The 15,811-nt window shown below is 46.9% G+C and overlaps 1 protein-coding gene across 1 annotated transcript in view; it reads left to right on the plus strand.

Annotated features, from left to right (window-relative positions):
- ITPR1 (inositol 1,4,5-trisphosphate receptor type 1) overlaps positions 1–15,811 on the plus strand; it is a 144,493-nt gene that overhangs the window by 44,520 nt on the left and 84,162 nt on the right. Inside the window, exons 13-28 of the mRNA XM_031061617.1 lie at positions 73–233; positions 969–1,110; positions 1,600–1,758; positions 2,327–2,499; positions 2,750–2,869; positions 3,957–4,151; positions 5,722–5,973; positions 7,864–8,005; positions 8,940–9,093; positions 9,909–10,096; positions 11,614–11,752; positions 11,922–11,976; positions 12,352–12,517; positions 12,618–12,788; positions 13,659–13,724; positions 14,432–14,569. Coding sequence (XP_030917477.1) covers positions 73–233; positions 969–1,110; positions 1,600–1,758; positions 2,327–2,499; positions 2,750–2,869; positions 3,957–4,151; positions 5,722–5,973; positions 7,864–8,005; positions 8,940–9,093; positions 9,909–10,096; positions 11,614–11,752; positions 11,922–11,976; positions 12,352–12,517; positions 12,618–12,788; positions 13,659–13,724; positions 14,432–14,569 — 2,421 coding nt within the window. The remainder of the gene's footprint in view (positions 1–72; positions 234–968; positions 1,111–1,599; positions 1,759–2,326; positions 2,500–2,749; positions 2,870–3,956; positions 4,152–5,721; positions 5,974–7,863; positions 8,006–8,939; positions 9,094–9,908; positions 10,097–11,613; positions 11,753–11,921; positions 11,977–12,351; positions 12,518–12,617; positions 12,789–13,658; positions 13,725–14,431; positions 14,570–15,811) is intronic.

Genomic DNA, 15,811 nt, shown 5'->3' on the forward strand with positions numbered 1-15,811 from the left:
CATTATCACTGAGTGTGAGCCACTGCTTTGTTCTGCCTTGGGGTTTGCTGATAAAGCTTCTCTGGCTTTCAGATTGGGACCTCTCCAGTGAAGGAGGACAAAGAAGCTTTTGCTATAGTGCCAGTCTCTCCTGCAGAGGTTCGGGACTTGGATTTTGCAAATGATGCAAGCAAAGTTTTGGGTTCCATTGCTGGCAAGCTGGAAAAGGGAACAATAACCCAGAATGAAAGAAGGTAAGGAAGCCAGAATTGGGATCAGATAATGTTATTTCCTGTAGTCAGTAACTGTTTCTTTGACAGTTTTATCAGAGTAAGGGATAGAAAAGGGATTTTGTTTCCTCCTTGATGAGATTTGATGTTGTTGTGTCCGTAGTGAAGGTTCTCAGGCCTGGTCTGTCCAGCCTTTCTTGTCCTCCATGAAGTGAGAGCATGAGAAACGTTGTGAGCTTTGGGGGACTAATCCCCAGCATACCTCTGCAAATGGAGTGTGGGAATTCCTAATCCATCTTGTGAGGACTGAACATGTGACTTGCTGCAAATCCTCTGACCGTGTCTGTGGAAATGGGGCCACACAAAAAGAGCACAGGGGTGGCTGTGTCACACCAGGGCCCGTGTGCTTCCATAGCCAGTGCCTTTTATTTGGCCTTGGGAGAGATTATCACCTGATTTATGGTTTGTGGCAATTGAAAGAAGTGCCAAATAGAACTTGGCAGGTGTAGAGTCCTCCTAAAGGGATTTTCTTGCCTTGCTGCTGCTCTGGTTTAGCTGTTGGACAGTGAGGCTGCAGCAATGGAGGAGCATTAGTTTCTAATTTTAAGTTCTAGTGCAAACCTCTAAGCTTTATCCAGTCTCTAATTGCTGTTAGTTTTTCACTTAGCATTTCGAAATCTGTGTAAACTTAGCCTGGCATTGCTCTTTTAGCACAGAGAATTTGTACTCTCATGTTAACAGCTTCTGGCTTTTCCGTAGATCTGTTACCAAACTGTTGGAGGATTTGGTCTACTTTGTTACTGGTGGAACCAATTCTGGCCAGGACGTCCTTGAGGTGGTGTTTTCTAAACCTAACAGAGAACGGCAAAAGCTGATGAGAGAGCAGAATATTCTAAAGCAGGTAGGCTGGGGTTTTCCCTGAGCTCTGCCTATGGGAAGAGTTCTTGGGAAAAAGAGCCTGGTAACAGAGAACCTGGCCAGGCTGGATGGGGTTTGGAGCAGCCTGGCCTGGTGGGAGGTGTCCCTGCATGTGGCAGAGGGTTGGAACAAGATCATCCTCATGGTCCCTTCCAACCTAAGCCATTCTGTGGCTCTGTGAAACTTTGGTCTCAAAACTCAAAAGGCCCTTTGAGTTTCCAGCTTTCAGCAAGCTCTGGGCAGTGGGCTGTAGGCTCACCATTGCTGCAACTAACAATTCCAGCAGATGGTGCTGAATAAAGGTGATCAGCATCTCCTGTCCGGGCTGCTCCATGGCCAAGAACCATGGTGACTGCAGCCTATTTCTGATGTACCTTTTGAAATACAAAGGCACAGAGCTTTGGCACTAGTTATGAGCAGGAGAAGGCAGTGCCTCATGGGGCTGTGTCTGTGTTTTTTACTGAACCTGCAGATTTTCAAGCTGTTGCAAGCACCCTTCACGGACAGCGGGGACGGGCCGATGCTGCGGCTGGAGGAGCTGGGGGACCAGCGCCACGCGCCCTTCAGGCACATCTGCAGGCTCTGCTACAGGGTGCTCAGGCATTCCCAGCAGGACTACAGGAAAAATCAGGTTGGAAATACCCCTGTCATGATCAATGGCACCAGCATGGCTCCTCTGCTCAAATAATAAAAAAGCTTTATCCCATAAAGTAAACCCTGCTCTGCTGTGGCTGCACAGTCAGCAAGAGGTTTGGGGATTGCTCAGTTTCATTCTGTTTTTCATCTATCAGAGACTATAACATAATTACACTGATTCTAAGGGAGATTTAGAAAACAACAGAATTTCTAACTGTCCCACACAGGTGAATTACAAGACTTTCCACTCTTGCTGACTACAGCCTCCAATGAAAGTTGCCCTGTAAATTAAGGCTGTTCAGTTTTTGTTGCCATGTATTAAAAACAAGGTCCTGTCAGATAAGTGTAAAAGCCTTGCTGCTGTCTAGCCCAGGAGAGAGGGGAGGGATAGAGGTATTAAGGTTGTCTGTCATTGTTTGCTTTCTTTCACACAAACAATTTGGATCCAACTCAGTGTGCTCCTTGGAATGTTGGTATTGACAAACATCCACCTGTTTTCTGTTATTATTTTGAATTCTGAGGGCTAATTACACCCCCTTGCTCCTTGCCTGTGTGTTTTGAAGGAGTACATTGCCAAGCAGTTTGGCTTCATGCAGAAGCAGATTGGCTATGATGTCTTGGCTGAGGACACCATCACAGCCCTGCTCCATAACAACCGCAAGCTCCTGGAGAAGCACATCACGGCTGCTGAGATTGACACCTTTGTGAGTCTCGTGAGGAAAAATAGGGAGCCCAGGTGAGAGCTGCATTTCTGAATATGTGATTACCTTTCTCCTTCTGGGAAAAGTCTGTACCTGCCAGCTTGCTCGGGAGGAGGCACAGCCAGTTCACTGTGTTCTGGCACTCGCCCTGCCGTCCCCTCGGGCAGCAAGTCTTGCTCTGCTCTGTTCAAGTGGAGTTCTGAATGTTTGCTTCCTGAAATGTAGATTGCTTCAGTGTAGACTTCAACAGTGATTGATACCCTCTTGGCTCGTGCTTTCCAACAGGTTTTTGGATTACCTCTCGGATCTGTGTGTCTCCATGAACAAGTCTATTCCCGTGACACAGGAGCTGATTTGTAAGGCCGTGCTGAACCCAGCCAATGCAGACATTCTCATTGAAACCAAGTAAGTTTGTGCCTTTCAAGATGGCTCTCCTGGTGTGAAGCAGAAGGAAGGTGGCTCAGAGCTGAGCACGCTGCTGGCACGTCCCAGGGAGGCAGGGAATTAATTGTGTGGGATCCTTTTCAAACACAGGGAGCAGGGCTGGGGACAGCAGGTGTGTCTGCCAGGTGCATCCTCAGCCCCGCAGGCAGAAGCCCCTCAGATCTCTCCTGTTTGATCCAAAGCTCACAGACTTTTTGTGCAGGGGGGTGTGCAGGCTCCTGGGCTGATCCTCCCCCAGCTCTCAGGGAGCTCAGCTGGCAGCAGAGCACAAGCTGCTCCAGCTCTGCTCACCTTTCCTCCCACTGAAGCGGGGTTTGGGTCTCCAGCTCTGCTCTGCCATTGCTGAGGCCTCACAGCAAGCACCAAATCCCCTTTGTCTTTGGTAAAAATGGCTTTATTCAATATATGTACTAGGGAATAGATAAACATTATCAAAACACTGCAAAAGGGAAGCAGGTAGTATTTAAAACACAAATGGCTGAGAGTATACTTGCACATTTAATTCTTGCCATGAAATCATAAAGGCTGTATTTATTTCCATGAGCTCTTAGTATTGGTACATCACTTATTTGTCCTTGAGTATTTAATTTGGGTTTTTTTCAGGTGTTGATACTTTGTTTGCTGGAAGCCTTTTTAGTATCAGCAGCTGATTTATTTCTAGTAACTTTATCGCATAAACAGAAAGAAGTTCTGATCCATTTGGCATTTATGGGATACAGAATGAATCAATTTTTCTTTCCCATGTCTTTTCCTGGTCTGTTGAATGATCTTTGAATCAGTTCTCCTGTAAAGAAGCTTTTGAAAGTCCATTATTATGTGTCTTTAACTTCCTTGTTTCTTCATCCTTCTCACTTGAAAGGAGCTGAAATGTTCATCTTCTTAAGGTTGAATGGAAAGCTTATAATCTAATGCTTTCAATAATACACCCCAATGATTTGGTGTAGCAAAATGCTACTGCTGAAAGGGCAAGATGCATTTTAGCAAGTGTCTTAAAAGTGATGTGAAGGATGTATGTGGGTCTGCAATGTAACCTCCCCTTCTCCCCCAGGCTGGTGCTCTCTCGATTTGAGTTTGAGGAGGTGTCGAGTGGAGAAAATGCCCTGGAGGTTGGAGAGGACGAGGAGGAAGTGTGGCTGTTCTGGAGGGACAGCAACAAGGAGATCCGCAGCAAGAGCATCCGGGAGCTGGCCCAGGATGCCAAGGAGGGGCAGAAGGAGGACAGGGACGTGCTCAGCTACTACAGGTGAGCCGCAGCCAGCAGCTCCCAGCTCAGCAGGGCTGCCTGGGGAGCTCTGCATGCACAGGCTGTGCTTGGGGAGCAAAGCTCCTGCTCCATGCACTAAACAGCCTTCAGAGAGGGAGGGTGAAGGCTCTCAGGAGTGAGAGCTGAAAGCACAGAGTTATTCGTGGTGAGGAGTCCAGGTGTTGACATGACCCAGTTTAAACTGATTTTTAAAAATAGTTCAGCTTTGAGTGTGTTGAATTTTTCAAGCACTTTGTGCTTGGTTTCCTGCCGGTGGGGGTTGGAAAATCCCCTGCAGGTGACCACTGGATTCCCTGTCCACTTGGGAATTGCAGGATTTGGGTGTGTGGATGGCTTTGCTTTTGGTTTGCAGGAAGCCACTTCTGTTCTCTGTGCCTCCTGCTTTCTCCCCAGGCCTTTAGTGCTCCTGCATTGGCAGCAGCACCAGCGTGAAGCTGCGTTGGTGCCCCAGGCTGGGCTGTTTGCACAGCCCGGGCCGTGCTTTGGGCAGCTCTGACACGGGTGAGGTTTCCAGATGACTTGACAAGACACAGAGTTCTTGGCATAGTGTAAGGTCAGGTTTCAGCCCAGACCAAATTCCTGTGTCTGGGTTATAAACCCCTGAGAGTCATTTGACAGACTCAATTGTGGCAGTGCAGAAAGCACAACTAGATTATTTGTTTAAATAACCATTTTGTTTTGAATAGTTTCTTTCATGCAAATGATTCTTGCAGGAAAATTCCTAATACCTGGTTTTATTTGATCCTGTTGGAGCTCAAAAGGAGACCTCTTAGATAAAAGTTTTTTAAAACATACTTGCTTTCAAAGTAGGTATTTTGTTTGTAAAGTAGTTTAAATATATATATATTTATATGTATTTTACACAGGAAATTAAACCATAATCCTCAACCATGCATAGATTAACACATAGAATTTTCTTTTTTCCCTTTTCCCCTGAAGATACCAGCTGAACCTCTTTGCTTTATATATACATTATATATATTTTTGTGGATATAAAGTATACTTTAAATATATTTTTATATGCTTACTTATAGATATTTTTATATGCTTCTTTATATATATTTATATATGCTTTGTTTCTAAGGGTTAAAGTAGATTCTATATACATATTTATATGTATTTTACACAGGAAATTAAACCATATTCATCAAGCCCACATAAATTAACACATATAATTTTCTATTTTCCCTTTTCCCCTGAAGATACCAGCTGAAGCTCTTTGCTTTATATATATATACTACATATATTTTTGTGGATATAAAGTATACTTTATATATATTTATATCTGCTTGTTAGATTTATTTTATATGCTTATTTTTATATATTTATATATGCTTATATATTTTTATATGCTTATTTATATATTTTTATATGCTTTGTTTCTAATGGTTAAAGTATATATATTTATATAAAGTGTGTATGTATATATATACTTTGTGTAAAGAAAATATATATATATATACACACATTTTACATAGGAAATTAAACCATAATCCTCAAGCCTACATAAATTAACACACATAATTTCCTTTTATCCTTTCCCCTGCAGGTACCAGCTGAACCTCTTTGCCCGCATGTGCCTGGACCGGCAGTACCTGGCCATCAACGAGATCTCGGGGCAGCTGGACGTGGACCTGATCCTGCGCTGCATGGCCGACGAGAACCTGCCCTACGACCTGCGCGCCTCCTTCTGCCGCCTGATGCTGCACATGCACGTGGACAGGGACCCCCAGGAGCAGGTGACCCCCGTCAAGTACGCCCGCCTCTGGTCCGAGATCCCCTCCGAGATCGCCATCGACGAGTGAGTGCGGGGCTGCTGCTGCTCGGGGCACGGCTGGCATGGACACGGGGCCTTTTCACCCAGCTTTCTTCTTCTCTGCTCGTGTTTATGTGGCTTTCTGAAAGTATCCCGTCTCATTTGAATTGGTTGGTACTCAGTTCATTGGTTAGTAGTTGCTAGAGCTTGCCAAAGACTTTCCTCTCTAAAGACGTTTGCATTCTTGTCTCCTGGGTAGAAGATGCTTCCCACAGGTACCAGTCCCTCCGCTCCCAGGTGCAGGTTGGTTCCCCTGGGACAGGGATGATTGCTGGATTGATTCTGGACAGGATTGATTCTGGACAGGATTGATTCTGAACAGGATTGATTCTCATGTGCCAGCTGATTCTCACAGATCCTTGTCAGCCCAGCCATCAGCTGTACTGAGCCCAAGCACCAGGCCTGAGCCAGGACTTTACAAGGTTTCACCCATATGCAACAGCTCTGGGTTTTTAAGGCAGGATCAGTCCTGAAGTCGTGCTTTGTTTATACAGTTGCTGTTTGTAAATAAATTAAACATCCCATAATGTGTTGCTGAGAATGAGATAAGCTCCCTGTGTGTGGGGTGAGCTCAGTGGTCACAGCGTGTTGGGTGATGTGACCGTGGAGTGACCTGGACCTGGCCAAGTCCTGACCTGGACCTCTCTCCTCCTGCCTCATTTGGTTGGAGAACCACAGAACTGTTAAGCTGGGGAAAGCCCTTCAAGCTCAAGTCCAACATTGAGCACTGAGCCGTGTCCCCAAGTGCCACATCCACACATCTTTGGGACACTTCAGGGATGGTGCTTCCACCACTGCCCTGGGCCCCCTGTTCCAGGGCTTGACCACTGTTTCAGTGAAGATACTTTCACTGAAATCTCTCTAAACCTCCCCAGTCTGGGGCCATTTCCTCTGAGTGTGGTCCCCTCAGAACAGATTGTCCTTATGGGAGCTCACCACCACCAGCAGAAACAGGGGGAAGATGCTCAAACAAGGACACATTCCTGAACTTCCAGTGGAAAATCCTCTGGCACAGTGCTCAGAAACCTACACAAAACCACAGCTGGAGCAGGCACCTGGTTTCTTGACCACTTGTATTAATTCTATAATTAATAATTCCAAATTTATAGTGCTCAACTCTTCAGAGCTTATTTTTTTCAGTTGGAGAAAATGAACACCTAAAATTGAAGTTAAGTCTTAGGAATTCAAGGTCTTGTCAATGTTATTATTGGTGTTCAGTAATTTCTTGTATTTCCCTGCTTGCCAGCCTGGTTTTCTCTGCTGAGAGAGATGTAGTAGATAATAAATCAAATTTCAAGGCCAAAATATAAAACCAAATTGTTTTAGCTCTGGCAAAGGCTCACCAGTGATAAGTGATCAAACAGGAAGCAAAAGTATTTTGTGGGAGGTGGTGGGAGTGTCCTTCTCAAAGTCACTCTGCACATACTGAGAAAAAACCCTAGAATTTATATTAAAAATTAATATCTGTTTTGCATATATATTGATTTTATTTGGAGGAAAAATACCATCCTCACTCAGTCTCTCTTGGCCACCCATTCTCCTCAGTGCTGCACATCACTTGTCATTGTTTCCACTCAAATAATGAGGTTGCTTTTTGTGTTTTTTGGGACAAAATTATCTTTTTTTTTTGTTGTCCTCAGATGTTTCAAAATAGTACCTAATGAGCATATGGGATAAACCAACAAAAGCCAGGAAATTCTGGTGTCAGTGTCCTGACTCCCTCGTTTGGATAAATTATTTACCAGCCTTTAGCTTTTCTTAGATTTTGACAAACCAATGAAAAATTGTACTGGGGGGAAAAGAGCCCTGTGTATTTGCATGCTAAGTTTTGTTTTGTTTTCTTTTTTGTTTTGTTCTTTTTTTTCCCCTCTTCAGCTATGATAGCAGTGGAACTTCCAAAGATGAAATTAAGGAGAGATTTGCACAAACAATGGAATTTGTAGAGGAATATTTAAGAGATGTGGTGTGTCAGAGGTTCCCTTTCTCTGATAAAGAGAAAAATAAGCTCACTTTTGAGGTAGTTATCCAGTTCTGATTTTATCCTTTTTTTTTTTTTTGTGGCATGTTGGTTATTTTTTCAGCACCAGGTAGTTTGGCAAGTAATTTATGAGTGTAATTAGTGAATCCTGAGCCTCAGTTGGCTCCTTTCTCCTCATGCAAGTAATCCCACTGAACTTTGTGAGTTTGCAGTCATGGTTCTTGAAATACAATTAATGCACATCAGTTTATGTCTGAGGTTTGCATCAGCCTTGTTTAGTCTCTGGGCTCTCAGTGTTATTCCAAAGCCAAGCTTTACTGGAATAAATATCTCAAAAATTAAACACTGTTTGTATGCACAGAGAGTCTCCAGAGCTCATAGTGATGTTCACCAAGAGAAAAAGTGTCCTGTGCCTTACTGACCTGTTAAAATAGGTGCAAATAAAATGTTGCAAATCCATGCAACAAATAACCATTAATTTAACAAAAGCTGTGATATCCTGAAAAAAATACAGTTGATGTCATATACTTCTAATAATGGGGCTACATTAAACATTTGCCCTATATGTGATATTTTTATGTGGGTCTTTATGGGGTGGACTTGTGGGGGAACTTTATAGCTTGGAAGTTACCAAGCTCAGCTTTGTGGGTGCAATATGTTTTTTATAAGACAATGATAGAAATTATCTGTACCTTCCCTCTAGTCTTGCCCTGTTTTGTAATGAGACAAATGCAGTGTGAGTTATAGAATATCAGTTGCAGATACAGACATGAACTGCAAGCATTGCAGTATTTGTAGGCAAGTAGAAGACTTTCTGCTGTGATGTAGAATTAGACAGTCCTGCAGAATTCCCAGATATTGTGATAAAATGTGACCCTCAGCCAGGTTCTTGATCTTGTCACTGTGTTAGACAACTTGACTGTGATAGCAAAATGTTTAGTATTAATCAGGCTTTTTATTGTTATTTTGGTAGGTTGTTAACTTAGCCAGAAATCTGATATATTTTGGTTTCTACAACTTCTGTGACCTCCTCAGACTAACCAAAATCCTCCTTGCTATATTAGACTGTGTGCACATCACTACCATCTTCCCTATTACCAAGATGGCAAAAGGCGAGGAAAGTAAAGGTAAGGCTGGAAAGTGTAGGACAAAGTTCTTGGGTGGCTCTAGTTCATCTCAAAATGTCACTGTGGGGTGGAACAATGAAGCCACACAGCATCCTGAGCTGGAAGGGACCCACGAGCATCATCCAGCCCAGCTCCTGGCCCTGCAGACACCCAGCAATCCCACCCTGGGCATCCCTGGCAGCTCCTGGAGCTCTGGGGCTGTGCCCATCCCTGGGGAGCCTGGGCAGTGCCAGCACCCTCTGGGGATGAACCTTTCCCAAAATCCAGCCTGACCTGCCCTGGCCCAGCTCCAGCTGTTCCCTGGGTGCTGTCCCTGTCCCAGGGAGCAGAGCTGGGAGCTGCCCCTCGGGAGGGGACCCAGTGAGGTCTGACCTCAGTGTGCTCTGCCACATCTGAAGAGACCAAGAGATCTCACTGCTCCTTGTATCACTTCTCCTCTAGTCCCTTCCCCATCTTTGTAGCCCCCTTTGGGTGCTCTCTAACATCTTTAGTTCTTACATTTTGGCCCCCCATTGCCTCCAGGACTGGAGGGGAGGCTGCCCCAGTGCAGAGCAGAGCAGGACAATCCCCTCCTGGCCTGGCCCACGATGCTGTGCTTGGAACTCCTTTCTGTCCATGGTAAAGCTGGGTAGTGCCTGTGATGGGAGAGGGCAGGGGGCTTCTCCAAGCACTGCAGTGCTTCTGTTGGCTTCCCCCGTCCCCAGGGTGTGGATGTGTCATGCTGAAGCAGTTTCCCATTGCAGGCTGTGGCTGGTCCTTGCCCTGTCAGTGCAGCCCCATTCCAGCACACTAACCGTTGTGTTTCCTCTCTGAAGGGAGCAATGTGATGAGGTCCATCCACGGCGTGGGGGAGCTGATGACCCAGGTGGTGCTCAGGGGCGGGGGGTTCCTGCCCATGACTCCCCTGGCAGCTGCCCCCGAGGGCAATGTCAAGCAGAGTGAGCCAGAGAAGGAGGACATCCTGGTCATGGACACCAAGCTCAAGATCATCGAGATACTCCAGGTACCACATGGATGCAGCTCCTCGTGCTCTCCTCCAGCATTAATTGTGTCCTGCTGCCTCTTAATGTACTTCTGACTCTCAGACTGGGAAAGTATTGCAGGGGTAACCTTGTCGGGCACAGGGCTCCCAACTTGTTTATGACAATATTGTGCCATTATTGAAAGAATTTATTAGAAGGAGTTTGCAGTAGACATTTTTGTATTTAGCAGTGATTTGTGAGTGTCTGACTTGAGGCAGAGATGTTGTTTTCCACCCCGTTGTCTTCCCAATTTCTGAGGGTCTGCAGGGCCATCTGAATGCCCTGAGGAATGGGGAGACCTGGAGACTCCTCTTGGCAGAGCCCTCAGCCTGCCATGTATTTCCAGCCTGCACAGTCAGCCTCTCTCTCTTCCATCTCTGCCTTTCTCACTTGCTCGCCCCGAAGTCTTTGGGATGCACACATTTTCCCTCGTTATTGACTCAGAATTATTGAGCTGAGATGCATGCTCCCTCTCTGGGTGTGGGAGTCCTGTTTGTGCTCAGTAGCTTCATCAGCTGGGGGTCAGCATGCTGCCAGAGCCTGGGGGGTGAAGGCAGCAGAGCAGCAGGAGAGCCCTGCTGTTCCTTCCCCTGCCCCGTGGGAGGCTCTGCCCTTCCCTCAGCAGCAGGTGCAGCGCAGGGGAGGCTCCCTTCCTTCCTTGCACCATTGCTAATTTCAGCTCAAGGCAGAGCATCTCTCGTGGCCTGGCATGTGCAGGGGGGTATTTCAGTGTGCCAGTGTTCCCTGCTACCAGGGCCATGCAAGCTGGCATTAAGCATTTTCCCCTAAAGCTGCAAGAACTCTGAGTGTTCTTGGCTATGTAGCTCCTTCCTCAAGGGGAAGACCGTGGAGAAGGTGGTCTCTGCTAGGCTGGAGGTTTCTGTGGCACCAGCTGGTGCAGCCCAGCTGAAGTGCTGGCTTGCATGGCACAGCCTGGCTCCTGGCAGCTCGTGTCCTGCTCCTGTGTCCCAGCACCCCGGGAGGACAGCAGCACGTGTTCAGGATGGAGATGGAAGTGCTGCTTTCCTTTCCTGGGGTGAGGATATCGGCATCACACAGGAATGAGGCACCAAAACCCTGCCAAAATGTTTTACTCATCAGTATTTATTATGTGTGTGTATCATGCTCGCTGAAATCCCTGGAAAATATTACAGAGTTCTGGGGGTTTTGAAGGTGATATTTACTTATCATGGAAAGATGGGATCCCAGAATGGTTTGTGTTGAAAAGGACCTTGAAGCTCATCCAGTTCCACTCCCTGCCATGGGCAGGGACGCCTTCCAGGCTGCTCCAAGCTCTGCCCATCCTGGCCTTGGACACTTCCAGGGATCCAGGGGCAGCCACAGCTGCTCTGGGCACCCTGTGCCAGGGCCTCTCCACCCTGGGTAACTCTTCCAGGTTAAATCCACATCTCTGCTCAGTTGATGTCTTTGTGTGAATTGTAGATGTGGTGGAAATACACAGATTATTTCAACATTTCTCCTACCTCTGTGTCATCAGTTTATTCTGAACGTGCGGTTGGACTACAGGATCTCCTGCCTGCTCTGCATATTTAAACATGAATTTGATGAAAGCAATGCCCAGATGTCCGAATCCCCCACTGGAAGCAGTAGTCAGGAAATGCCAGCTAATGTACCAGGTGGGTTATTTGGCAAGGAATAATGAGGTTGTGTGCCTTAGGGAAGACTCTGGAATCTTCAATGCCATGATTGTTTCAGGTCCCACTTGCCATTTGAACTGTTTTTAAGCTGGAAAAACATCTTTGGTGCCACTCTGACCTCATGTATTTTTCCTGTTTATTTTTTCAGGAGCCCTGGACTTCGAACACATTGAGGAGCAAGCTGAGGGGATCTTTGGTGGAAGGAAAGTATCTCTTCACAGGTGCTAATCGAGAGGAAGTGCCCAGGCTGGAGGGCTCCCAAGGAGTGGGGACTGGGAAAACAGCTTGATTTTAATAAAATGGCTTTGATGCAGCTCAGAGTAGGGTCCATTTGGATCCAGAGATAAGGAACAGGGGTTCTTCAGCCAGAAGGATCATCAGGGGAGGGCTCTGTGCTGTGGGTGAAAGCCAAGGTGCAGGATTAGTGCATCTCAGCTCAATGCTACAATAATATCTCTGTACGATTTCCCCCCTTATTTAAAAGTAAGAAAAAAAGGTTTTCTGCCACTGCTAAGAGAATTTAGAAGCTGCTGGGACCCTCAGTCTGATGTGCTGGTTAACTCCTGCTGTGTTTCCAGTGAGGAGAACACCCCTCTGGATTTGGATGATCACGGGGGCAGGACTTTCCTCCGGGTCCTGCTGCATTTAACGATGCACGATTACCCTCCCCTGGTGTCTGGTGCACTGCAGCTGCTCTTCAGGCACTTCAGCCAGAGACAAGAGGTCCTTCAGGCTTTCAAGCAGGTACCTGTGTGTCTGGAGAGAGTTATTCCTCATCTGAATGTATTTATGGCAGCTGAACCCAGCCCTTTTTGTGCAACTCATGGCTCTGCCTCCCTGTAAGGTTCAACTGCTCGTTACCAGCCAAGATGTTGACAACTACAAGCAGATCAAACAAGATTTGGACCAGCTGAGGTCAATAGTGGAGAAATCTGAGCTCTGGGTGTACAAAGGCCAAGGTCCTGATGAGGCCATGGACAGTGTGCCAGGTGAAAACGAGCACAAGAAGAAAGAGGTAATTGGGTTGTGTTTGTGTGAATTTGGGTGGGTATTTGCAGGGTGTAGCTGCTGTCAGAACTGTGACAAGGCCCATCTTCCCAGCACACTGCCTAGGTGAGGGTCTCTGTACTGCTTTCAGGTTGAGGCAGGAATGAGAGGAGAACTTGAGCCAGGTGATGCCCAGTAGCAGCCCCTGAGGTGTCACCTTTAGGGTCTGACAGGGCTGGTTTGGGTTTGCTCTGGCTCCCCTTTCAGCACTGACCAGTGGCACGGGATTTGTGCAATCAAAAGTACCTCAAGTAAGGTAAGGGCAGAGCTGTGAGCTGCTCAGGTGACAGCAGAGAACTGTGCTTTATCTCTACCTGATAACAAAGGATTTTCCCCACGTGCACATCTGGCTTAGAAGTCTTTGAGTATCTTGTTTCCATGTAATTTGCAATCAGGAAAGACTGGATGAGGGGATGCAAGAAGCAGTCCCTGGTTTAGGAACATTTATTGCTGGAAGTAAATACAAGTAATCCACTTGTTGCTTTTCTTGTACACGTTGCTGTGAGGAATCTCTTGGTATTTGTGCAGTGACAGTTGAATAACAATAGAGAGAAAGGAAGGGGTTTTTTTCTGAGGGGAGACTTGATTAGAGACAGAATGTGACAGGCGAAGGATGGGAGGTTGCTGACTCTGAAATCATCCCTCCCTCACCTTGTTTTGTGTCCTAGAGGTCAATGTGACTTGACAGGATAATTGTATGTGTTTTTCTGAGGCTGTCAGAGCTGGAGGATGACAGTCCTTCCCAGGAGGAGAGCGGGCGCTATCCTAGAACGGTAATTTTAGCCTTCATGTAGACAGTAGTATAAGCTACTAATAAATTGTCTGATTTTATCCTCAGGAAGGTCACAGCAAGTCTCAAAAGCCTGAAAGTACTAGCAGCTACAACTACCGGGTAGTAAAAGAGGTAAAACTTTGCTTCTTGATAGTTCACTGGAAGTGTAAATGAGTAACAGAGCTCTGGAGAGCTGCAGTCAGAGGGAGGCACCCAGGAAAGTCTGAGTCACTCTGCCATTGTGGAAACTATTTGCTGAGTAATAACAAATCCCAACTTGAATGGGAAGCCAGGATAGAATAAGCACAACGTGTGTATTCTTTCCTTAAGAATGGAGTAGTGAGAAACGTGACGTTTGCTGCTGTTTCAATGGTAACACAATATTTTTATTGTTAAGGACTACAAAGGCAGTAAGCAAGGGGAGAAGCCATTTAATTCTCCCTGTCCTGAGTACCTTGCACTCAAAGCCACTGTGCTGTTGAAATTTAATGTAGAAAATACCAGATGAAGAACGTGCTGGGGTGCTGGTGTGGTGTGAGCTGAAGGTGTGTCTGTGGCTCTGCTGTGGAGCTTGGTGTTGTGTTCACTTGACATGGCTGAGTTCTGCAGGAGCATAGAATCTCAGAACTGTAGAGTGTCCTGAGGTGGAAGGGACCCACAAGGATCATCCAAGTCCAGCAGCCCTAGTCAGATGCCACGGATGGAGCCTGGGCCACGAGGGGCTGCCTGGAGCCGCTCTGCTCCTGCAGATGAGTTGGTCCCTGGTGCTGCTCTCTGGGACCTGGCGTTCTCTGGAAGGAAAGCCAGAGTTGGGGCTCTAAGGCCAGTGTCTCCTGCAGATCCTGCTGCGGCTCAGCAAGCTCTGCGTGCAGGAGGGGGCCTCGGTGAGGAAGAGCAGGAAGCAGCAGCAGCGACTCCTGAGGAACATGGGAGCTCACGCCGTGGTGCTGGAGCTGCTGCAGATCCCTTATGAGAAGGTGGGGCTGTGTGTCATGCTGACAGGCTTTTCATACCTCCTCTGAATCTTCTGAACCTCCTCCCTGTGGATTGGATGCACAGAGGCTGGTTTATGTTGCCTCATAGTCTACAGAATACCCACTCTCAGAAATAAGGAGCTCAGACAAACTCTGTTTATTTTAAGCCTTTGAATATACAGATTGCCTGAAGAAATATTCACAAATCATACTTCAGAATTAAGGCTCAGCTCTGAGCTTTTCATGTGAGGCAGGTGCTGCCTTGAGGTTAAGCTGTGTTGATGGAAGCAAGACCCTCGTTGTGAGGCAGCTGTGTGAGCACCATCCTGGGGACAAGGAGGGAAGGGAGGGTGTCTCATTCCCCAGGGGTTTTATGAGCAGTGTATACAGACCCTCCCGCAGCTGTAGAGTCCTAAACTCCCCCTTAGAGGTGAATAAATACCCAGTGACTCTCCAGGTGAGGTCTGCTGCTCCTAATTAGCCTTAACAGGGCTAAAACTTGGCAGCTGTGCAGGCTGGAGCCCACTGGGGCTGGGTTGTGCCTGTGAGCCTGCAGAGCACCAGGCTGTGCTGATACAGCACACCCCGAGGTCATCACGTTGGCTGCTCATTAATCACAGCTGACAGGTATTTATCAGTACTGAGGTGAGGCACCTCTGCACATTTTCCTGGTCACTCTGCTGTCCTCTCTTTCAAACTCATCAGGTTTCTGAGAACCAGTAATCCTGCACAGTAGCTTTGATTAATGTTAATTCTCGTGGTTTCTTGCATCACATTTTGCTGAAAAAGCAGCAGCAAAAACACCTTTCAACGCCTTCTCATCACCTTTCTGTCCCATACATGTGAATGTGCATCAGACAGGCAGTGTGGAAGGGGTTTCACCCTTGGGAAGATACGAAATTCCTTAAAAATAAAAACAGGCAGTAATTTTCCAAAGCGCGGCTCCTGCCATCGGTGAGCTGGGAATCCACGCTGACGTCGGAGGAAGGGCACTGGTTCCTCAGCGGTGCTTGGAAGGCTGCAAGGAACGTGGAGGTTCCAGTAAAGATAGATTGGGCTGGGCTGGTGCAAAAGCAGCTTTCCATGGCTGCTTTGCCTTGAGCTTCCCCGTGCGTGGCTGCGGAAGGGCTGCAGCGGGACGTGGCAGCTCTCCTGGGCAGCCCCGAGGTGATGATGTGTGGTTTGGCCAAGGGGCTGGGATGTTCAGAAGAGCAGAAGTGACTAAAGCACGTTGCTGGCAGGCCT

Source organism: Geospiza fortis, unplaced genomic scaffold, assembly GCF_000277835.1.
Source record: "Geospiza fortis unplaced genomic scaffold, GeoFor_1.0 scaffold128, whole genome shotgun sequence".
In the NCBI taxonomy this organism is placed as follows: Eukaryota; Metazoa; Chordata; class Aves; order Passeriformes; family Thraupidae; genus Geospiza; species Geospiza fortis.